This window comes from Passer domesticus, chromosome 1 (assembly GCF_036417665.1).
Source record: "Passer domesticus isolate bPasDom1 chromosome 1, bPasDom1.hap1, whole genome shotgun sequence".
In the NCBI taxonomy this organism is placed as follows: Eukaryota; Metazoa; Chordata; class Aves; order Passeriformes; family Passeridae; genus Passer; species Passer domesticus.
This window is the reverse complement of record NC_087474.1, coordinates 95,090,311-95,115,479: the sequence shown is the minus strand read 5'-3', so window position 1 is coordinate 95,115,479 and position 25,169 is coordinate 95,090,311. Positions and strand designations below refer to the sequence as shown.

At 38.6% G+C, this 25,169-nt stretch overlaps 1 protein-coding gene across 2 annotated transcripts in view; it reads left to right on the top strand.

Moving 5' to 3' along the window:
- GALNT1 (polypeptide N-acetylgalactosaminyltransferase 1) overlaps positions 1-14,540 on the top strand; it is a 61,717-nt gene extending 47,177 nt beyond the window's left edge. For both annotated transcript variants that reach the window (XM_064429875.1, XM_064429878.1), the window contains 6 exons: positions 312-429; positions 1,390-1,570; positions 8,705-8,844; positions 9,821-9,919; positions 10,706-10,840; positions 13,174-14,540. In XM_064429875.1, the coding sequence (XP_064285945.1) occupies positions 312-429; positions 1,390-1,570; positions 8,705-8,844; positions 9,821-9,919; positions 10,706-10,840; positions 13,174-13,320 (820 nt within the window). In that variant the 3' untranslated portion in view covers positions 13,321-14,540. The remainder of the gene's footprint in view (positions 1-311; positions 430-1,389; positions 1,571-8,704; positions 8,845-9,820; positions 9,920-10,705; positions 10,841-13,173) is intronic.
- The last annotated feature ends 10,629 nt before the right edge of the window (positions 14,541-25,169 follow it).

The following is a 25,169-nucleotide window of genomic DNA, read 5'->3' as shown; positions in this document are numbered from 1 at the left end:
TGAGTTACCAGCATTGGAGGCAGAAGTCTTTCTCAGGAATGACAGCAGCTTACTAGGGACTGTTTCTTTATCCAGACACCAGTTTGAAGTGAGAAAATAAGGAGAATTGCCACTACTAATTCCATCTCTGAAGAAATTTGGGCTAGCAAGTATACCAAGAGTAACAGGTATAAGCTTTCAAGGGAAGCTTACTGAGAAGGAATATGCTAGGAACTGGGGAAATAAACAGCTATTTTGTCAGTGTAAGTGTGAAATGTATCTAAGTATGTTTCTGTAGTGACTAATGTAATTTGGTTTTTTTCTCCCTTCAGGACACCTACAATGGCAGGAGGCCTTTTTTCAATAGACAGAGATTACTTTCAGGAAATTGGAACATATGATGCTGGAATGGATATTTGGGGTGGAGAAAACTTAGAAATTTCCTTCAGGGTAGGTGAAACTCTGCAGGGCTTTATTAATCATTAATTTATTAAACAGGACAGTGCATCTGGAGTTCTGTAAAACACATATCTGCCACCTCCATCAGTGTCCTCTTGTTGCAGCTGGCACTTCCCTTCTCTGTTAAGTTCCACCAGCAGAGACACACAAAGACTGTATCTGTCAGTAAAAAATGCATGATGAATTGCTGGTATAGCTTTGTGATTAAAAGATTAAGATGGTTATTCTGAAGAATGAGTGTTTTTGTGTTGAAAGGAATTCAGGTAGTAAAGCTATTGTGGGAGTATCAGTTAAGAGTGATGTGGTCAGTGCATCGTTTATTGTGCCAATGACATGTGAGCACCTCTGTTACAAACCCTCTCTTCTTGCTCTTTACTAACTTCATCATTTCATGTGTTTGTTTGGTTGTGGACCTAACCAGTGGTGTTCTCATTTTTGTTCCTACCAAATGGCACCATTTCCTTTGACTTTACTTGTCAGCAGAAAGTACATAAGTGGGGATTCTTCTGAAGTACTTCAGCTTTTTGAATCTGCTATTTTTCAAGATCCAAGATAAAACTGAAAGTATTTTCAGAGACTTGGGAAGTGTGTGGGTTCTTTTACGTGGAGATTCTGTTTTATAATTGACTATTTTAGACACCTGTTCGTTCCTGTGATTCATGTGAGCCTTTTCCTTCCTTTGTGGTCAGCTTGCCCCGTTCTTTAAGTAATCTCTGGCTGATGAGGTACTGCTCGGGGGCTGAAGTACTTTCATATGCTGCCTTGCTTGGGCTTGCAAGCATCTTTAGCTGTTGAGCAGGAAAAAACATGCAGTTCTCTTCCAAACAGTATGCATTTGTTCTAGACCTCTGCTCATGTTGTTTCCCCACCTTGAACAGAAGCAAGTGATTAATGTTTTGGAACTTTTTTAAACAACTTGTAACTATGCAATAATTGTTCTTTCGCTTCCAGATCTGGCAGTGTGGTGGCACTTTGGAAATTGTAACCTGTTCACATGTTGGGCATGTGTTCAGAAAAGCAACACCGTACACTTTCCCAGGAGGTACAGGGCAGATAATCAATAAAAATAACAGGCGGCTTGCAGAAGTCTGGATGGATGAATTCAAAAACTTTTTCTACATTATTTCCCCAGGTGAGCAGGTCTTTGGTTATGAGAAATACTTGTTAAGTATTAAAATGTTGCTACTACTGGGAAATAATGTGAGTATTTATATAAGAATGTTATTGCTTTGAAGTTTGTTAAGACAGAACTCACTTAAAGTGTACAAAAAGTAAGGTCGTAATTGAAAAATAATTTTGTTAGCCAGAGACATGCCCTGAAGGGGTTTTTGTTTGCTTGCTTTTTAACATGAACATGATTTAGGAATGAGCTTCCTGTGCAGTAGAATTGAAGCTCAGTGGAACATCAAAGAGCTCAGCTGTAGTGCTGAAAATTAGCCATCCAAATGCCCAATTCAGCACATTCAACAATGGGCTGAAATTTGGGCTCTGGCTCCCGTGTTGTAGGCATTGCATGTCGAATACATCACAAGTGATTTAAGTGAAACCCTAAAGGAAGTGTGGCAAAAGTGAGTATCTTCTGTCTTGATATAATTTGTATTTCACTATCTAGGGTATAGGGGCAAGTTGCCAATATAATTGACTGTGATCATATTTATTGTTGCTTCTTTACGTGGATGTTAGCAAAACAAGAGGATGTAAAATATGTGGGAAAATGTCCTGTGAACTCAGATTTTCTGAAAAAAATTCAGGAGAAGAAAGGGAACCTGGGAAATACTGAATTATTACTTTCAACTACAGGTTATTTTTGTTGTTATATAAAGACAAACTTCAGGTAGCAACAGCCAACCTTTCTAAATACTTGAGACATTAGACTTTATGTATTAAGTGATAGTTTTATATGCTGCATCTGTTTTTCCAAAGAAATTTCTTTAAAACTAGTTATTTCCTTATGACCTGCTTATTAAGCCTATGTTAATATTGACATTTAAAAGCTGCAATACAGTGTAATATGAGTCTGAAAAGTGTCAAATTTTAGATTATGGATTTTACAGGCACTTGTGAAAGCAACTGACAGTGCATATTCATGGTGGTTTTGTCTTAAAAGAATGCTTTACTCAAATGAGACTGTGTAAGACTTTTAATTTAAAAAAAAATGTCTTGCTACTACTCAAAGCTTTTTAGGTGAAATCAGAGGCTAACAGCTTATTTCTATTGCCCGAGTATATAATTAATAAAGCATTATGAATGCAAACATGAACATGTCAAAATATTCAGAAAAGTTGTATATAAACATATGTAAATATATATAAAAAGTTTTATATAAATATACATCTGTATAAATATGGTTGTGTATAAATGGATGCATAAGAGCAATCTTTTGGTAAAGAATGCTCTTATGCATCCCTGTTAAGCTAGATTTTTAAAAATACAAAGTTGCAGAAAGACCTAATTATAGAAAGAAATCAAATTCTTTTTAAAATATTAGTTACTGATAAGCTGTGATAAGGCTCTGTTACTTTATATATCACATCTATACGCCTTTCATTTTGTGAGGTAAGTGTAAGCTACAAAAGGAGTTACACTCTTTGAATTTTGTAGGATTGGGATTTTTTGATATGACTTTCATAGCATACTGCAGAATGTGCATACATTCCCCAAAGACAGTAAAAATTCTGAAATGGTGAACATAAGTTAAGCAGTTATCTGTAACTGCACTGTATATTTTCCTTCCTTTCAAAAGATGTATGTCTGCATAACTTGTACGCTGATGGCCCGAGTGATTGTTGGGTGGGGATGTGCTCTGGCCAGGCTGCTCTTAGAGCATCTGCACCTACCCCCTGTCACTCGCTCCTGTTTGTGTCCCTGTGACTGTACTGACTGTGCACTGGAGTTCAACCCCAGAATTTTCAAGTGTCTCGGGAATAGGGTAATATTGTATCTGAATAAGTTGGGTTATGCTGAAATTGATTTGTTGCCGGGGCTGTGAGGAGAATGCCAAGTACTGTGGGTCATTCTTTAGCTCTGATGAAACCTGTTGTTCAGAGAATGAACACACAAATGTATTCATGTCTCTCATGTCTCTCACCCTCCCAAATCCACGTAAGTTGTGAGAGCCAGTAGATACTAACTAACAAGGATTATTATTTTGGGAAGTTCACAAACAGCTTATTCTTGTAATTCTGATGTCCCAAATCTGAGCTGAGTGTTGCAGACTGTGATTTTGCCCATTGACAGCAAATAGCATCAGTACAGGTTTCAATAAGTCCCTTGTGGGCATTAGTTATTTAGGAACTCAGTGAATCTCTGCTATCTTAGCTCACTTAGCTTTTCCAGATATCCTTCTAATATAAAAATTTAAATGTATAGTTCTTACAGAGTGCTGGTGTAGTAATCCTCAGGCAGAACAGAGTTTGCAGGCTGTGAAAGTGTTTGCTAGTACAAATGTGTGCTTTCAGTATTACTGTGACAGTGTCACAAGCCCTTGCAAGGAATGAGGTGAGGATTCTTAGGCTGATGCTTGTTTGCAAGCTTTTGGTGCAGATGAATGAGGAAAACAAGCAATCCTCTGTGCACCTAGGATTTTTCTCACTAGTTGATATGGATGCAAAAAATTGGATTTTGGAGGAGATAATATACTGACAAGCATCACTGAGCCTAGCTAACAAGACACACTTGTTTCCTCCTTTGTATTTTCTTTCCTCTTCCCCTAAGATAGTGAATCACAGAGGGATTCATCCAGGAAAGCAAATGTAAGATTCTCAGGTAGCTTTCCCACTTCATGTAATCTGTGCTGTCTGGGAAAAAAAGTCTTGCTTCTTGAATGATAGGAACTCAAGAGACTTTTTACTATTGATGTAATGGAGTTCAATGGAAAGCTGCCCTCTTGAAAAGTAAGCCTGAAATCCTTTCCTTCTTTTAGAAGTGTAACCCAATAGAAACTGCTACTTGTCTGTATTAAGCTTGTGTGAATTTTAGAAGCCACCTGTCTGCTCAGGAGTGGTTAGGTACAGATGGAGGTTGGGCAGGAGCTTGTTGCAGCTGCTGCTTGGCCAGAATCGAGCCTTTCTCTTTGCAGGCAGCAGCTCTTCTGCTGTACAGGCACTGCTGCATGCCTTTCTCAGGAGCTGCTAGCTTTCCTTGCAGCCATGTGTTACACCAGGGCCCCGTTTCCCAGACCATTTTCTCTTCAGCTCTCAGAAAACAAATCCAGCATGTGAATAATCTGTTTCCTGGCTCCAGCTGTTCTTTCTGTGGACTCTGCCACTTCTTCATTTCTAGTGCTGGTTGTTCATCACTTTCTTCAGGCTGAAAGATTAGGACTGTATTGTACAATGTGAGGAGACTTCACGAGATGTTGATGTCTGTCTCACAGCTTTTTCCTTGTTGTTCATGGCAGGTGTGCTTTTCATGGCAGGGAAGGTAATAGGGCTTCACATCCCCTCACCTGCTGATCCTTCATCTGCATCAGCTGCTTCTAGGACTTTCTGGATTTGTCAGGGCTGTTTCTCCTGTGGGCTGGCTCCCTGGGGTTCAGTTAGAATCTGTCAGCACAGGAGGTACAGCAGGAATCTGAAGGTGAGCAAGGGAAAGCTGCCCCTTTGGCAGCAGCAGCTGCAAAGCATTAGGCTGGTCAGCTTTGCCCCCAAGGGTGTATTCTGAGATATATTTTGGGGTGTGCCCCAAATGTAGGAGGTACATTGTCCTGGGACAAGTGGGAAGGCAAAAAGCTTGGATAGACAGCGCTGTGGAATTACCTAAACAGGAGTCACCTAGAGAGAGACAGGGGTGCATCACCCTGAAAGCTGGGTCTGTAGGCCTCATATCTCATCACTGCATGCCCTGGGCTCTAGCCAGGCACAGCAGGTCAGGGTTCAGTGTATAGAGACTGGAAATGGAAAACATTATTTATGGTTGATAGGGAGGTCAGAGGAGGGACTGCGTCCACATCTTGCAGTGTAGCAAAGCCTGTGTTCAAAGTACATACTAAATGTTTCCATGTGGTTTTGTGTTCAGATAATAGTCCCTATTAACATTAATTGTGAATGCAAAGAATGCAGCTATTCAAATTGCTTTTAAATTATTATTGCTTGTAGAGTTTCATAATACTAAATAAAAACAAGTTATATTCTTTTTATCAGAAGGCTAGATTTAGATGAAATAGTTTTCATACTCTGATTTTGCAAATGACTGAGCAATTTCTAATCATGATGATAACAACATGTTATTTTTTTCAAAGGAGTTTAGCATAAATATATTGCCACACATTAAACTTGGGCAAGGAAATCTTCAGCTCTTGAAAATTTGAGGATGGCACAACTGTTGCTACATGCCTGGTGCTGTTGTGGCTGGATGATTTGAAGTTGATGTTTTTGCATTACCGATATTTTATGTATTATATTTTTCATAATATTTTATATATTTTGAGTACGTCTTTAAGCACGTGTGGGGGAAAAAAAAGCATGTGATTGTTCACAGCTAACAGCAAGCTGTGTGACAAATAGAATCATCAGGGAGGCCCAAACTTGTAAATGTAATTAGGGTTAAGGGCAGGGAGGTTGAGGAAAATTATAGTTATGGTCAAATGAAGATGACAGTAGCAAGGTAAATACTATTTCTGATTAGTGTGATATGGATACCCCATCTCTGAACATGTTCAAGGTCATGTTAGATGCATCTTTGAGCAGCCTGGTGTAGAGGAAGGTGTCCCTGCCCATGGCAAAGGGGTTGGAATGAGATGATCCTGAAATCCCTTACAACCCAAACTATTCTGTAGTTATATGATTCTTTCCTATTTTTTTTCATGGTTGAAAGGTTTGAAAAAACAAGTAGACATGACTGTCTTTCTTATGATTCCTTCAGAATCTGGCATAATTTTCTCTTCAGAGGTAATCTGATCTAATTTACTATTTGCAGTTTGGTTTTTGTTTTTTAGCTTAGCCTTTGAACAAATGTCCAAAACCCCTAGAAGGTTATATGTCACTGTTGCAGGTATACATATAAATTTTACTGGTCTGTGGAGGAAAAAGTGATTTAAACCTGTACCTAATTTTTGGTATGCTTTATACATGTGCAGTTTTCCTTGTTTTCTTCCATTCTTTTTTCCCCCAAAAGAAATTCCCCATAAGTAAGGGTACTGCACTGGAGAGAAATACTCAAGCAGGTTTAGAGTAATATCGATAAGGTACCAAAAATCTTGGAAACAGAATAATTCAGCCTTACTAGAGGACACCCCAAGGGCACCTCTGACTGTTCTGCTCTTCAGTCCATCTGCTAACGTGCTGCTAGATGTAGTCTTTGTGTATGGTTTGGTGCAGACCTGACTTCAGAGGGGATTTTTTGAAAACCTTTCTGAATAAAAATGGTTTAATGGAATACAATGTAAGAGCAAAATCAGCTGGCACTTTTTTTTTGTGTGTGGTGACATTTAAAACTACTTTAAAAAACAGCTTGCTTGTATGCTATTAGGTCTCATTTTCCATTTCATTATTCATGGATGTGGCTTTAATTCTTATTGCCATTCAGTGATGCAATAAAGCCTTAACAGTGCTGGTCTTGGGAGGTCAGTGTAGCAACCTGAGTGTTGTTGCATGTTGTTTGTAAAGCTGTTGCAAGAGTTGCATGATAACTCTTCCATCCATCAGCTGCTTTTTCATCACTGAGAAATGAAGAATCCAGTACTGAGCTGTGGTCGGAACCTTTCTGTTCTTGCATTAGATTTTGAGAGATTATTGCTTTCTTGTAGAGCAAATATTTGCTTTCTCGAAGATAGAGCAGCATTCTGTGGCAGGTTTTTTTTTTTTTCTTGTTTGTTTTTTGGGTTTTTTTGTGGGGTTATTTTTAGTTTTGGTTTGTTTGTTTGTTTGTTTTTAATTTGTCTTGTATTTCCTGGTTCTTTCTGTGACTTGAAAGCCCAGACAGAATTTTTCTGGCATTCTATACAAACAAGATTTCCTTTGTTTCATTCTCTTACCAGTATTGCTTTCCAATATATTTATTAAAATAAATTCTTCCATCAAGAAAAAAATCCTAAAAACCTGGCTAACATTTTTTTCTTTCTGAAATATTGTGGTTTCCTGTGTTATTTACAGACAGTTAGCTAAAGTTTGATCCAATTATCTGTCTCAATTGAGTAGAAAGACACCATCTGCTGGCAAGTCCATTTAACACACAGTATGCCAGCTTAGAAATGTCCCAAACTCTTTCCAAGGTCAAGAATTTTAGAGGTAACTTGCAGTCCTTCAAGTGGAGAGATTTCTGAAAAATGTGTGCACCTGGAGCTCTGTAGTGTGGTAGCCAGCTGAGCCATATTTGCAGTCTGTTAGAGGAATTTAGATTGCTGGGGCCAGTTTTTGTTCTTTTTTTTGGTTTGGGTTTTTTGGTAGTGTACTACATTTGATCTGTGTGATATGGAGTGTGGTGTGGGAAACACAAAAAAGACATGATGCTTGAAAAATAGAAAATTTTATTATTATTATTAGGATATTAATTACAATAGTGCTGAATTCGATTGAAGCAAAAATATCATGCACACCATCCATCTGCAGATGGGAGTTGCACATATTAATTTTCAGAGGGAATTAAAGCAACCCTAAAGGAGTGGGAAGGTACAGGAAGAAGGAGCACTTTGATAAATGAGGAGCAAAGGAATAAAAAGGCAAGCAAACTACCACAAAGAAATGATAACAGTCATAATGGTGAACATGCTTCCTGCAAATGCTGTGGTTATATTGAACAAATGCTGAATTATTTAAGGTTTAGTGCTCTGTATGAAGGCTGCTTTCTGCCTGCTTCTTTGTGCAGTTAGATTATGAAGAGTCCAGCAGGTGGTACCTGGCTTACAGAAATAAATTAAATTGGAATTCTGCTTGCTCCACGGAAGGAGACTGCTGTGTTATGCTGCATAGATACGCACTCCAGTTACCACTGGGGATAGAATGGCATTAGTTACTAAAAAGATTTCAGCCTTTCTTCTCTCTTACCTTAGTAAGCAACTACACTCAAATTTTTCCAAAAACCACAGGTAAGAAATTGTCATTCACAGCCCAGATGTAGTGATCCTGTCTGCTGTGGAAAAAGAAGTCATGGGTCTTGACAGACATGTTGATAATGCTGTATTAAGCAAAAATCCCTTTGTATAGAGATGACTTTTTAAAGAGAAAGTCTTTCATGGAAATAGTAAATTATACTGATGGGTTTTCTTATGGAGCAGAATTAAGGGGTATTTATCGGCAGCCATTGAATACAACTTCCTTTTTTTCCCCAGGAGTTACTAAAGTTGATTATGGGGACATATCATCACGACTTGGGCTAAGGCGCAAGCTCCAGTGCAAGCCTTTCTCCTGGTACCTGGAGAATGTTTATCCTGATTCCCAAATTCCACGCCATTACTTTTCTCTGGGAGAGGTAAGATTTCATCTTTCGTATTCATCTTCCCTATGTGAAGTACATCGTGCAGTTAGTTGTGTTTTGAGCTGAGTAGTGCATGCAAGTTGTCTCCACCAGAGTTCAAATATCTCACACCTGTGTTTCTGTCCTATGTAGAATGACAAATCTGGCTTCTCAGTGGTGCAGACAACTGAACTTTGGTATACAGTACTGTAATTCGAATGTTTTCCTTTTTTTCTACTGCAGTACAAAATGTGATATAAATGGCTTTAGAAATATTCCTTTGGAAATGTTGTGGTGCATAACTTTCTTTATAACATTCTCTACATAGAGTATGAATGAAGTTCTGCTTGGAAGCTATACTAGGTCAAGCAAAGTCTTGCCTAAAAGCTGTTCTGAGCTTTACCCCCAGAGCCCTCACCAGTGACCAGCAAATTCTAGTGACGCCTATGCCTTGCTGAGCTTTTCTCTTTTTTCTTTAACCTTTTTAACAGATGATGCTGTCCTAAATAAGTAGGCACCCTTTCCAAGTCATGTTGAACTAAATATCAAGTTTTCTGTAGAGTGATTTTGTACCGTTGATTTTAAAAGAAACACTTTTAGAATGTGCTTCTTTATGACTATCAAGAGACTTGATATTCATGCCTGCTTACTATATGGTGATATAGGGATTAGTACTTTTGGAGGTTTTGGGCTGCAGACTCAATTGTGTCCATTCTGTTGTACCTGAATCTTTGAGCAAAAAGTGCCCCCAAGGTGGAAGGATCCCCCAAAGAAGGCAAAGAAACAATCATGGTTCTGTAACCTGGTAGCTTGAACATTTGCTTGAGAGTTTGAGTCTTGGACAATGGATGCCTCATTGCTAATATGGGTAATTTATTTCACATAACCTCTGGTGCATGGAGAGAACTGGTGCCTGCTGTGGTTTGATAAGGACCTAATGCTCTTTTAAAAGTATCAGCCTTTGGTGATGTACTTTTTTTTCCCCTCCCAGATAAGAAATGTGGAGACAAATCAATGTCTGGATAACATGGCAAGAAAAGAAAATGAGAAAGTTGGAATCTTTAACTGCCATGGAATGGGTGGCAATCAGGTGACAATTTTTAAAAAGGAATTTTCTTAATATATTGAATTATTTGAGATGCCGCTGCTTATTGTGACAATTTTTGGATGTTTTCAGTAGTCATCTTCAAAGTATACTCATGAAAGAAAGTACCTGTAAGAGGAAACGCATGAGAAGATTTGGTGTTGGTTTCTCCTTGTATGTTTTTCAGGCCTGATTGCAGTACATTTTAGATCAACTTTAAAGTAAAAAACAAAATCATTGGAGGAAAATACTGCTATGAGCTAGACTTCACCACCTGAATTCCTTTGGTTCTTTAGAATTCCAGATTCTTTGGAAATATATTCTTGTTAGAACTCCTGATTGGCATTGTTACTTCAAAAAAAACCAAACTCAAACATGCCTGTGCCTGAAATATATTTTTAATATATCTTTCTCTGGGTGCCAATTGTGAGATTTATGTTTCATCTGTTTTTTCTGTTCTACTTTCTTAATAATTATTGATGAATTGTTTTCACATAAACAGAGATTACCTCTGTGTGGGGATTCTCCTGTTCCTTCACAACAAGCAATCTTCAAACCAAAGAAAGTCTGTTTTGACTGACCAGCTTGTGATTGTGTCTATACTTTTTTCCCCCCCAAAAAATTTTAAAAATCTTTTCATGCCTCACTATTATGAAGGGAACAGAAAGTGAAAGAAAAAAAAATAGTGGGAATAAATGAAGTAATGCGCAAATTTTCCTCTTTCCCACCACTACAGGAATCTTTTTGTTGAAACAGTTCTTTTTCAGTTCCTCTCATTCTTTTTCTGTCTAGGTTTTCTCATATACTGCCAACAAAGAAATTCGGACAGATGATTTGTGTTTAGATGTATCCAAACTTAACGGCCCAGTAACAATGCTCAAGTGCCACCATCTAAAAGGAAATCAGCTTTGGGAATATGATCCAGTGGTAAGTCTTTTAATGACTTTTGACTGTAAAATGAGGCAACTTTGGCTTTTACATAAGCCTGCAGTGCAACGTATTCCAGTGTGGACCACTATTGGACAGACAAAACAGGAAACAAAGTCAGGATTGTGTTCCCTCTGTTACTAATTCTCTATGTAGTCACACAGTGGACATCTGTGTTGATTTAATTAACTGGTGAGTTTGAGGGAGCTTTTGGAAGAGCATTTTTGATGTGCTTTGGAACCCTGTGGAGAAATATTATCTGACAGTGTAGTGTTGTGTTACAATCAGATCAAAAATGGAGGAGTATTCCAGGTATCTATTGCAGTAATAAAAGATAAGAGTAATGATGTGGTGACAAATTTAGCACTCAGTAACTTGTCTTGCATAAAGTTAAAAGGAAATACTTGTCTAAGTAAAACATGAGCATTGCAAACTGATAAAAGTGATTTTACATTTCTAATCATGTTATGTCTAAGGTATAGATGCTTAAAACACCTTTACTTAAATCATGTTCTTTCTTCTACACAATGTGCAAATTTACTTTGAAGTTCATATGTTGAACTGCCAGCTCTAGAAATCATTGTCCATTGATCAATTCATCATTAATTTGATTTACCATCTCTAGAAATGATTTTGTGATTGCATAATGCAGTCAAGAGCTCTGACTTCATGAGTAGTTAGAAAAAAAGTAGTTCTTGAGCTTGTTAATTTAATGTTATTACAAAAGAAATTTTGAGACAATTTTTGGATGAAGAATCTTGCCAGTAATTGCAGTGACTATTTTTTAAAAGAACTTTCAGATATTTAGCTACTAAAAAGTCATTTTACTAATTAAAAAGCAAGGTGGGGGTTATTTCTGACTAAATACACTTGCTATAGACTTCAGTAGCTGAGGTGTTAACAAAGCCTGCAGCCTTTTGGACCAAGTGCAAATATGTGTGAATGATGATTTTGTGATTAGGATGGCAGTTCATGTAGAAGACAGTGGATCTCTGCTAGGATTTCTGCACATTGCTGGCAGTTGTTGATAGGACACTAAAGAAAGCTGAAGGCTTGCAGGATTAAGTTAGTCTTGGTTTTAATATAGTTAGTTTACCTGACTTAAGCAGATATTATAAGTAATACTACTACCTACAGTGATTTAGCAAAGAGCAAGTGCTTTTCATTAGGTTTGTGCCTTATCAGTGATAATAAAAAATGCATCTTTAGACATTTAAATGCAATAATGCAATAAGTCTTGCAGTGATTGTCATAGACTTCCCCTATGCTGATCCTTAGGCATAAATCTGGTTATATATGTTTTTTCTCTTTATGTTGCCAGTAGAAAATCCGGGCATAATCTTCACAACATAACTGAAAGCTGGCTAACAAAGCACAAAAAAAAAGTTATAGGGCACTTAAAAAGAACTCCTGCCTACATAGCTAAGTGATTTTTTTTTCCCTGTTTTTTTTTTTTTCTTTCTTCCTCTGTCCAACTCCCTCCTTTGTTCTTCAGCACCTCTATGAGTGCAGGAGATTGATATGCTCAGGTTTTTTAATTTGATTTTTTTAAATTACCCTTTGTTGCTTGTGCATGCCATGACTTTTCAGTCATTCCAGTGTCCTGGCTGAGCTGCTGAATAAGAGAAGAAATACGGGTAGTAATGCCTGTGGTACCATGGGCAATTTGGTGTACTGAGGAGCATCTGTAGAACAGTGGCAGGAAATAAAGCTTCTGAGGATCTCTTCTCCTTGAGGATAGTGCTGAGGTGTAGATGGAGTGGTTTACCAAAGATTACATAAGTGGGATTAGTAGGTATTGCAAAAGATATACACTTATGTGAAGTTGCACGTACATTTCATTAAAGAACATACTTTTTAAAAAGAGCCCAAAAAGTGCTGAAAGAACATAGTGTAAGGTCAGTATTGTGTCCCCAGCTGAGGAAAAAAAAGTACTTTTGAAAATATAATCAATGCGTTCATTCTGATCTGATAAAAGCTACTGTTATAACTAATAACTGAAGTTGTATATCTTACTAACCTGTTATTTCTAACTCTTCAAATATCTCTAACTGTATAGCCCTATTTAAAGAATGGTGGATGTTGCTTGACAAAGAACATAATTTGCAAGTTAAGACTTGTTTTGTTTTTCATAAAGCACTGCTTTTAGTGTCTACAATGTCATATAGCATATTTAAGTGGTTTTTAGGGTAGGGATCTGCAGTCAGTAACCACAGTGTCTCGTCTAGTTCCTACTTGCCTGTGGAAAAGTTTTGATGCCAACTAGAAATTTTTTGGTTACCTTATGCCTGGCGATTCTTATTAATATAATTTCTTTTTATTTTCTTTTCAAGAAATTAACCCTGTTGCATGTGAATAGTAACCAGTGCCTGGACAAAGCCACAGAAGAGGACAGCCAGGTACCCAGCATCAGAGACTGCACTGGCAGCCGCTCCCAGCAGTGGCTGCTCCGCAACGTCACCCTTCCAGAAATATTCTGAGAGGTCCTAAAGGAGAGCAAGGATTGACTGGGCTACCTCGGCTGATACTTTGGCTATGCTGTTAAGTAGCAACAGAAGAAATTTCTGCTCAGCAGAATCCACAGTTCCTCAGCTGTTAGAACTCCTGCAGCTTCTCAGCATCTGTGAACCAGCCTTCCTGTATAAGGATGTGAAACTACCACACATAGCAGTGAAACTGTGCCCACTGATGTTTACAAGATCGAAAGAGTTTCTTCCAGCAAATAATTTAGAGAACCTTTGGACAGTGGAAACATAATCAATGAAATAGTCTCTCTGAAGAGCTGCATATCGTTTTAGTTTGCTTGCACATCAGTAACCTCTGCTGAAAGTGCTGTTGTAATGAAGAAAGTTTCAAGAATTCTTTTTTTCCTGGTTAGCAGTGGTAACCAGACTACTAAATATAGATCCACACATAAATGAAAGAGCTGCAAACCAGATTCGGTATCATGACATAAGAATTCTGTGGTTTAAAAGCAAAAAGTAAACAGGGTTTAATGAAACTAAATCAGAACTATGAAAAGTACAATTTGTTATAGTGAAGTATCAAATTTATATGTAGATTTTATACCTCAGTGGGGGAAAATAACCAAGTCAAAAGGCAATTGTTTCTCTTTTTCAATTGTGTGATAGTCCATAAATACTTTTTTTTGTCCTGGTGAGTCTAAAATTATTTTGGGCGCAAACAAAATGAGCATAAGAATAAATTGAGCTCTTGAATGTCAGATCCACTTTCCTTTTAATTTTAATTTCTTGGCTGTTGGAATTGTGTCTTTTTATTACTGTCTGAAAACTGGAGGTTAACATGCTGTCTAACTTTTTTTTTTTCCAGACCTGCCATTTCAATTTATACTTGGGTCAGTCAGCTTATGGACTTTCATGGCCAAACAAAAGATTTAAGTACACTTTGAGATTAAGTTAACTTCAGTATGCTTTAGCGCCCAAGACTTCTACTACTGTACTGCAGTTTTGTTTTCATAGCAATAAATCTTTTGTTCCTTGTTTGATTTCAGTCATCAGAAAGCCAGAAGAAAAGATACATGATTTGGGTGGAAGATTGGCAAAACTGAAGGTTTTCTGGAATCCTTTCTCACTTCATATTCAGATGTGCTTCATTGTCAAGTGCATATTTAGATTAGACTCTGAATTGTAATGTTGATCTGCTGCTTTTTTCTAATAAAACCTAAAGAAAAATAGTGAAATTGGCATGGTTTTTAAAGTTAACATAGCCAAAAGCAATATGACTATGTCATTACATTGGTCTGCATTTTTTAACTGAATTGCTTTGTTTTGTTAAGAAAAATCTGTGTGGGCTGATCTTGAAAATGAGCCACTGACTGCTCAGAGTATGCATTGAATTTTATTTTGGAAAGAAAAATGAGATTTCCTTAATGGAGAGGATATTTTTATGATAAATGTCATTGTTTGGCCAACCATCCTGTAAAGCAAATTAAACCTAGACTCATGAAAAAGTTGTGTGAAATTATATTTGGCTGTTAAAGCCATTTTAGATTTGCTATCCCAAGTTGCTGTTGTCAGTGTTATCTCCATTATTTCTGCAGCAGTACACAAGAGTTTTCATACAGAAAACAGGGGAAAGGTTAAAAAATTGTACTATTACATTGCTACTTTAAAAATACATAGGATGAGACAATGTGGGTTTAATATCAGATAAAACATCCAAATATCTAACTATCTTTTATTGACCCCTTTGTTTGGATAGCCTGCAAATCTTATGAGACTGAAGTGGATTTGTGAAAGTAATTTATGAGAAATATATTGAAGTATGCCAAGATGACTTTAAAAAAAAAAAAAAGGGAAAAAGCCCATCTTAATGGTTATGTGAGAACACTTATTCCTTTCTTATGGTCAACGAAGAGGACAAGGTGGGTGACAGTGCCAACTTTTTTTTTTAATCTTGGCAAACTAGAAATTTTTAGGATATGTGTGTTGGTGGTGCCTAAGAATGTGGTATCTTTTACTTCAGAAACAATTTCCCAAACACAAAACTTTCTTTTAAAAACATTTCCAGCCAGGAGTCTCTAAATCAGAGTTGGGTAAGCTTTCACTGAGTGAGAAGCAGTAGCATTGAAATGCAGTGCGAAAGTCCTGTAAGTTTTAAAAATTTCTTAATTTTTTTCAGATTTCATATGCACACAGCACATCACTGAACACACAAAACTCATTTTCACTTTGTATTTTCAACCCTTATGATCCCTGCTGTGATACCTCTTAACAAAACTGAAGTGCAGAGCTTGGGAGGTAACTAAACTTGTAGGCAGACCTCAGTGTTACTGTGATTCTGCCTTAGTTCAGCAAGTCATTTTACATGTTGGTCACATAAAACTGCACTGCAAATAATTGCACAACTTAAAATGCATGTATCAAGTCGTCAGCAAGCAGAAGGAGCAGTCAGATTTCCAACCTGTATGTTGCCAGTTCTTACCTGCTGAGTATGGGGAGGGGAAGCAGCAGACCCAAGAGTGGCTGCAGCCCTGAGGTGTTTGGCTCCAAACCCCTCAGCTCAGCCAGTCCCATGGTGGGTAACTGGGGCTGCTCGGGGCAGTGGGCTGTGTTTATTCCATGTCTCCATGGCACGTGCCCAGCAGCTGTGCTGTGTTGGTGCACAGCACAGGACTTCCGCAAAAAATCCCTGCACCAAGGTGCATTTCAAATGTTCTGTCATATTAAGCGCTTTTCAAACACAGCTACAGAACACACAGAGTTATCTTAGAGCTTCTCTTGCCACAGAAGCTCATGTCACCAGAGCTCCCTGCTGAAAGTGATCTTTCTTAGAACTCTGCTCAGCTGTAGTTACCCAGCAATGGTCCTCCACTTACAGGCATAGTGCTTCTGTATACCAGCTTTGAGTAGGAATATCAGTTGGCTCCATCAGTTACAGACATACTTAATTCCTTTCCATCTAGTCTGTCTTCTTGTACTTGAGTCTTCAGACAGGATTTTAAGAACCTCTGTATGTATTTTTATTTAACCCATTCTGAAAGAAACCCAAAGCATTGTCTTTTCCTTATTGTGTAAAACACCTGCATTACGAGATGTATGAATAGTTTCCAGTAGAAATCCCACTTTAGTTCCTCAGCTGTTGAGATGAGATGTTGGGGGGGGGGGAAACTACCACTGCTGTCTTATTTAACCTTGATAGCAAATAGTTGCATGGTAGTGAAAAAAATCAGTAGTTATATTTTGAAAAGAATTGGTAAGCTCTCTTGTTGTCCTTTGTCTGTCCTGTGCTCAGTGTATTTAGTATAAATTTCCTATGCATGCTCTAAAGGCAGTGTTCTGTTCTCCATCTCTTTTCATTTGCTTGTCTGAAGACATTTATTGAGAAATACCAGTGCCTTTTAACTGAGTTGAAGTAAATTACACACTCTGATACGAACTTTAGATAACTACACTGTGCCAGGTCCGATTAGGTCATCTTGAGTCTCTTCAGATACTGAAAGTCACAAAAGTTATCTGTGTGTACATATGACTATGACTGTTGTCTCAAACTGTCACTTTATCAGTATTAAGTTGTATTTTAGTAGTGTTATTTTTATGGTAGTTCCATTCAAAGGGACTTGGCAGTCGCTTTTGATTTTATCACAGCAATAGTTCTTATCTGAGATATGTACTGTAAGCAAAAGAGAAAATCTATGTTAGAAGTTAGAAACAAAATTAGGATGATCCTTTTTAATTCTTTCTTGTATTCAAGTAATGTAGCGCATTCAGAGAGATGAGCAAAACACTGGCAGATTTATTCTGCTATATTTCCCCTTCAAGGTAAGTAAGGAGATGCAAATGTGCTTCAGAAAATTAACTAAGAAATAGTAACTCAAAGCTTTCCTTTACTACACTAACTGTTCCTTCATGCTTTCAAATGAAGAAATGTAGGAAAACAAATGCTACAGAATAAATTTTGGTAGCTTTAGGAGCTTTGTATCTGATTAGAACTAAATTGTAAACAGTAGAGATTTAGGGTAAGAGAGCAATGTGAAAAGTTTAAAGCTTGCACAGTGTCAGAGTGCTGTTTGCTCTCAGTTCTATTATAGCATATCTTACAGTCATTTTAAAGTAAATAGTTCTCAGGTTTGCATCTTACTCTAACCACTGGTGATTGAGAATTGTTGTGATATGTGAAGGTGATGAGCATGGTGTTCGGTACTTTGAACAACAAAATAGTACTTATATAAGTAAGTAGTTATATACTAAGTTTCTAATGCAGAAAACAAAACTGACAGATAACTAATAGGTTATCTAAAGACTGGAAATTATGACATTGAGATGAAAACTAATTCACTACATTGTTCACTTATTTTCTTTATGAATCTTGCAGGATGTTTTTGTAGCATTTTACTTGCATTTCATGCAGTGTAAGCTGCCCCTTACCTTGCCAGGCCATTCAGCTTGGTGATGCTGCTCCATATCAGAATTGAATTCTGAGATGAAAGCAAACTGTTACTTCTGACAACGAACCAAGTAATTGTCACAGCACTGGTTCAGGGCATAGACAGTAACCTGCCACTGAAACAATCATGACTGGTTTCCTTGCCCCTGGAGTAAATAGTAAAACACAGAACTTCCTTCTGTTTTATGTTTTAAATGTATCTTATTTTTTTCTTTCAGTAGATGGTTGTCATTGGGAGGTCTGATAACTGATTTTTTTCATTGTTGAATTCTTCAGAAAAGCCTTTTGGCCTCACCTCTTGTTAAGTCCTGTCTCATTTTCATCACTTTTCTCTGAGTCTTCTTTTTATTTCATCACCTTTCTCTGAGTCTTCTTCTTTTTTCTATTTTTTTTTTCAAAGGTTGGATTGTGGTTATTAGGATAGTGATGAGGACATATATATTGCCTTAGAGATGTGCATTATTTCTGTGTTATTTGTTAGGCATTCCAATAGTGCATTAAGTAAATGTTTTCAGGAAGTGATCCTCAGAGGCATTTTAGTCTTCTGGATATTTATCTTATTATACAGGACTATAGAAATAATTCTTTGTTCCATTTTGCATTAAGTCAAATTTATAGATTTTTGCTTTCTTTCCATGTATGCTGTTTGGTCACCTAGGGTTGGTTATTTTGATGTCTTAAATAACTTGGGACTTTTTCCTCAGTACTTAATGATACTGATTCAGTCACACATTTCAACGTTCCCACTTTTGCTTTTCTCTTGGGTTGGAACAGGCAGGTCATCTGGTCTAAACCTTTCCAAAAGCAGGGGTGACTTCAAAGTTAGATCAAATTGCTCAGGACCTCACCCAGTCAGCTCCTCCATGTCTTGAAGGATACAACCTTCTGGCCATCCTGTCTGTGTCTGACACCTCTCATGGTGAAGAATCCCTCACCTCCCCACAAATAGTCAAAATTTTCTTTCCTGCAACTTTTCTGTGCCTTTCACTGTGCATTTTTAAGTTCATCATAAATCTTTACTTTGCAGATACTGTCTGCTCTGTCATTTTCCTGCTTCTGGGACTATAACCAATTGGCCATATATAGTTCATATCCTGAGAGTGAACTTGCAATAGAACAGAGGTTAAACCAGTGTTTCAAGAGACATCACCACTACTTCCTCTAAATTCTGGAAATATGTCTTTCCTACAAACTTGACTTTGGCAAAGAGAGGCACCAATCCTCTGAAGTGGTCCAAGAAAAACTGTTGGGTCCATGTCCAGTCCACAGGAAGTGGGAAAGAAGCCCAGCCTTTATTGCTGTGGCGACTTCAGCATTGGAAATATTCAGACCAAAGAACCTAAGAGTAAGTTTTGTAGTTGCTTTGGCTGCCCGATGAGGAGATCTGGATTGTTTCAGAACAAAAACCTGGTTTTGAGTTCAGTGAAAACAGGAAGAATTTTCTAGCTGCTGTTTTCTCTCCTGGTTTTGATGTTCATGAATTGATTAATTGGGGTATCTGAGTCTCTAGTGGATCTTATTGGTCAGAAAATGTTTTCAGATAGCTAACCAGATTAGCAAAATAACATTTTCAGCCTAGGCCAGTTAGATAGACAGGGCTCAAATGATGAGTTCTGGTGGTAAGTGTTCCAGGGTCTTGGGATATAGCAGCTGTCACCACAGATGATCACTGTAATACAGTAAGTGATGGCTTGTTGAATGGCAATGACCCTTTGCTTGCGCTTTCTCCTGTATTCTTCTGAGTCAGGGAAGTGCTGGGAGTGGGAGTATCATTTCCATTACCCAGAGTAAAGAAACCTCTCCCTGTGTGAAATGATGAAAGAAATGTATGCTTGAGGCAGTGAGATCAAGTTGCACATATAGTTCCATTTAAATGTGGCTATACTTACATGGTGAATGAACTGGAAACAAATCTCAAACCCCAAAATCCTCTCTCACATTTCCAGATGCTGAAAACCACAGGAACTGACTGTATTACCCATACTTAGGGCATGCTTGAATGTAGTAGCTCTCAGAATTACCCTTTGTAGTCAAAGCCAATCATTATTCTGATCTGGCCTGGTTTTTTGTGATCTTGAATGTGAATTACTGAATGAAAACCAAGAATTATTCAATTACAGATTGTGCATATGTGCGTATTTATGTGAAGTAGTTCAGACAAAGCACACTAAACTACTTCAATTAGAACTTCAATTAGAATTGAACCCGGCAGCAGGAGCATGTACCCAACCTCCATCAAGAGGCTGTTGTATGAGTTTGTTAAATGTTGTAGGCATGCTTAGCCCTGGCTGCCTTGTTTGGTACAGAAATTGGTCAGGGCCACCTCAGCCCTGCTCAGTCAGGTCCCTGGTGTGAGGAAAGACTTCATTGTTCTCATTCCTTTGCACAGCTCTGGGCTGCCACGAGGCATCATGTGCCATTTCCACTTTTCTGCCTTGTACTTTTGCCTTGAAAAAAATGCATTTCAACCCTGTGCAACAGTGCTGGAATGTAACTTGGAGGAAATTGTATCTTCTGAGTCATGGCTTTTGTAGAAACCAGATCCATATGGTCTGGGTTTTTTCTGGCCATGGACTTGCCAGGGCTGGGTCTCCTGGGCAGAGTGGTAGAATGGGTACAGCTCAATCTCCTAAGAAATGCTTTGTTCCTGGACACTTTGGTCCAATTGGATCAATGCTCTTCCAGCTTTATGCAGGCTTCAGAAGTCATCTAAGTAGAATCCATTTAAGTATAAGTCATTTAAGTAGGATTCTGTTGGTTCCTGAAGTCAGATTTATGACAAATAATTCTGGAGTGATCTTAAATGATCACTGACAAGGTTAATTTTTTTCTTCACATTCCCAAAATTCCCACCCCCGCTACTCAGCACTTGGTCAGCATAGAAGAGGTTTTTGCCTTTGCCAGGCCAGTAACTGGAGATGACTCTTCAATAATGCTCAGACACTGGCATTGTAGAGCTCCTGGTTCACTGGAGTTCAGCACACCTGGTCTGCTCTCCAGTTGGTTTTGGAAGCCACCTGCCTGAGAGCACCTCTGCCAGTGTGGTGCTACCACTGTGCAATGTGGACATCATGGACAGGTCAGATTATTCTGCACAGCAGACAGGCAATGCCTTTGGCACAGTGCAGCTGACAGCACAACATAACCAGCTGGTGTTATATCCACAACACAGAGAGCCCTTGTGTTTTGGTGTAGAAGCAGTTGACCATTGCTGTCTTGGTGCTTTGAGCCTCAGATTTTCTTCTGACTCATTTACTGCATACTCTGAATATTCTGGTTCAAGCCTCAGTATCTTGTGTGGGAAATATCAGAGGAATATGTAATGGACTTTCTTCCAGACATGGGGTTATTTGAGTCTGCCTGTTAATTGAGTGTTTGACTTGGACATCAACAAGACACAGTAATTGTTCTCATCCTGTCAGTGATGCATGGGAAATTTAAAAAGACATCCATTAGATGTGATCCTGGCTGTAGGACTGGAAAGACTGATGTACAAGGTTCCTTCATTTTTCAAAGAGATGACAGAACTAGAGCCATAGTAATGATGGCAATGTGGTTTGATGGGGAGTCTGATGATAGTGGGAATGCCTTTATCATTTTCCCAAAGCCTTTCAGTGCTGTTGTCCCTTCTCCGAGACCTCTTTTTGGAGAACTGTGGAGCACTATGCCAAAGAGTTCTCCAGTGCTTTATCCCAGGCATGGATGTGAGACAACTCTCGGGATCAAACATCTCATCTGCCCTGAAAAATACTCTCTCAAAAGCAGAAACAATTTTACCACTTTTAGATATTTATGATTTTTTAGTGGGTTGCTCTAACAGTCCTTAATATTGCTGGTTAGAGCAGTTGGAACTGGAGAAGGCTGTGGTTTATCCTGTTTTGCAGACATCATTAATGTAAGGAGTTTTGGTTTTGTTTTGTGGGTTTTGGGTTTTTTGTATATTGGTGTGTTAACATTCCATGATATTACATCTCTGTAAGGAAGTTACCTGAGTCTTAAGCATCCTCTGACAGAACTTGTCTGAAGATGTCAAAAGGACAAATTCTACCAGAAGCACAGAGAAGGTAATAGCACTTAGAGATGACAACACTCCTGCCCTGCACCAACCTTCACCTGAGCTTTTTTGAGATGTGCACTGTGATAGTTCATTGTAGATTTCTTCCTGTAATCATCTGAGGCCCATCCACGCTAATTATTACATGAAGGTACCTGGTTTTCTTCATTAAAACCTGCACTACAAAAGCCTTACTTCAAAGTATTACCATAGACAGTTTTGCTTTAGTTAACAGTGTGAAGCCCTTTAGTTTCATTGGCCCACCTAATGTTGTCTGTAGTATCAGCTGTCAAAACTAGAGACCAGCCACCTTTGAGTTCTTCACTGCAGTTATATTATCACTGGGTTTTTACTGTGTTCTTCCAGCCCCTTCTCAAGCAGGTGATGTGAGGACCTAGGGCTGACATGTCAGTGAGGTGTTTGTGAAAGCAACCCCTGACAAGCCGCTATCGATGTGTTGGGCACCTCACGTTAGCACTGTAGGTGGTTCCATGCCTATTTCTTTTGAAAATAGAGCAGTTTAAAATCCACAAGTGGAATTAATCCAAATGTCTTTACTCATTTTCCTCTCTCCTTTCCCATTCCATGAGAATCCTTACAATTTGTGGCTAAGAAAGAACTTAGATTGTGCTAGGCACAATTGTATCCTGAATATGACGAGAGGAAGAGTTACTTTTCCCACCACGGATACTAGAAATAAAGAACTGTGGTATTTGTGCAACCGATATGCAATCTGCAGCTTGAAGAAACCCAGTTAGAGGTAATCTCACTGGATGCAAACTTTTGTATGTGTTTTTTTTTTAAACTGATGAAGTGAGCTTTGACTTCTGACTGTCTTGATTATTCAGAGCATGAAGCTTATTGAAAGCTGAGCCATTGCAAAAGGCTAATGAAGTGATTGTTCTTGCATCCTGTGGATGTAGCTTGATCACTGTAAAGTTCAGCTCAATTTTTTTAGGACGTGCCTGGACTAGGAATGTTAACTAGCTAAGATAGATTTAATATAGCTGCATGTGATCAGGAGAGTATAAGCAAAAGCTCATATTCTACCTGACGGTGTTCAGGTTAAAAGGTAATGGGATAAATGTGATTTGTTGCTTGCTGGCACATAAAAATGGAAGAAAAAAAACAACACAGAAAAGCGTCAGTCCTGCTAGTTGAAATACTGTGTTTCAAGTTTTGGCAGTTATGGGGAAAGTAAAAAAAAAAAAAAACCTCAATGAACAATTACTTCTCTGATTTTTTGAAAGATTAATGTCTAATGCTTCCCTACTTACTGAAAGCAGGAATTTTCTCTTAAGTCCAAGTTGCTGTATCTTCTTAACCAGTTTTTGCTGTCTCTGCAACCACTGCAAATGAGAAATGTTTTGGGTCAGCACAGGGGCAAGCTGTGCTTTCCCAGGAGTCATTCTGTTGGTTTAAGTAACTTACAATAGATACATATAGCTGAGTCCTAGGAAAAAACAAATTATTTTTCTTAAAGTTAGGAGTGCCAAAAAGTGTACCTGCTACCTAGTGGATAAAAAAAGATGTCTTCACAAGTTTGAGCCAAACTTAAACCATTATTTTACAATCCTTTCTCTGAAACAAGTGAGTGGGCTCAAGCTCATATGCTTCTTACAGACAGGCTACTAATGCCTGTCACCACTGTGAGGAACTACCAGCTCACTGATGTGTTCTATAGCAGATGCACAGGGAACTTTTGCTTTGGGCTGCAGAGCACAGAGACCTGGACTCCCCAGTTTTGTGGTAGTCACAAAGACAGGTTACTAAGAGACAAGATAAGAGGTCCATTAAAATGTGATGACAACTGGAAACGAACATGAAACACTGTGAACTGAAGAGGCCCTCTCTGAAGATTTTCTCATCCTGATTCCTTGTCACTTGCATGGCATCACTTTTGTCTGCTTCACAGGAAAGATTTCTGAATATCCTGAAAGAAGTAGGCATGCTGAGGCTGGGGCAGCATATTTCTAAGGGTCAAAGTAGCACCAGCTCCAGGACTGGAATTTTGGTGACAGGGCACAACAGTGAAGCACAACAGTGCAGTTGCTCCGTGGCCTGTTCAATTTTCATTCACAAAAGGGATAGCCCACAAATGCCATCCTTCTCATCCCAGTGAAAAGATTGTGCTCATCTTCCTGTCCCTTTTCCTGTGCATGTGTAGAATTGGGTTATTTTTAAAGAAAAGGAAGCCTTGCTTAACATTCAAAGCATGTTTTTAGATTCCCTTTTCATGAAAGGGAAGGGTGCAGGTATGGGGAAGCAGAAAGTCTTAAGATAATGTGTTTAGACTTAAATGTCTCTGGTGGATTGCGTGGAAAGTCCCGCTAGTCAGGATTCTGTAACTGTCAGCATGAGTATCTAGTTCACAAAAAAAAAAAATACATAAAGCAATTTTTTAGGGAAAAGACCCCAAAACCACACTAACACTTCTGGTGTTGAGGTAGCTGAGTATTTTGAAATCTTTACCCTTAAGGAAGAATACATAACACACAATTTTGCAAAAGAATTGGCAAAATATTTTGATGATGACAGCTAAGTGATCTTGCTCTTGCCTTTTGGGAAGGGGTCTATTCTCCTTCTGTTAGCACTACACCATGTATTTTCACTTTTTTTTTCTCCTTCTCCGTTGTCCTGAATGCCAAAAATGTAACTGTGGTTACATCTGCTGGAGCAGAGCAGGAGATAGGTGGGTGTAGTGCCTTGTTGCTCTTGGGTTGCTCTGTGCTTTCCTGGGTTGTAATTATTCTTGCAATTGTGCCTCCTGCCATTTCCACTGTTACAGTCGCTTTGTGTGGCTTTTCCCTCACCAAATCAGAGCAACCATCCACCCTTCTCTTTCTGAACTCAAGCCAGCTAAAAAAGACTGCATCAAATTTCAGAAGCTTCCCTACACTGTGTATCTCACTGACTTTATTTCCTCCCTGCTTTTCCTTCCTGTTGCAGAAGTGTTTTATATCTAGAGTCTGAGCCCTGATGATGGGTACCCATGGCCTCATTTGACTTCCTTTGTGACTGAATCACTGTAGCAGGCACAGCTAAAGCATGGGCTGCTGTGGCTGCCATTGGCCACTCAACCCCTGCTCTCCTTGCCACCTTCTCAAGTGACACACATTGCCTCAGATCACTCGACTGCTCTTGGCATGAATGGGTTTTGTTGCAACTACCTGTAAGGAACAACCCTTTTCAAAGTGGCAGCCTAAAGCCATGGCAAACGCAAAATTGTTTGGTAGCTGGATTGGTTTTTGACAGTGTTTTAAAGGTGTAAAAACAAAAACCCCAACAGCTGCTTCTTTGGTTTTGTGTTATGAAGAGTACCAGGGATCTGGACAGAGGCTGTCAACCATCAGCAAGGCTTTTGTCAAG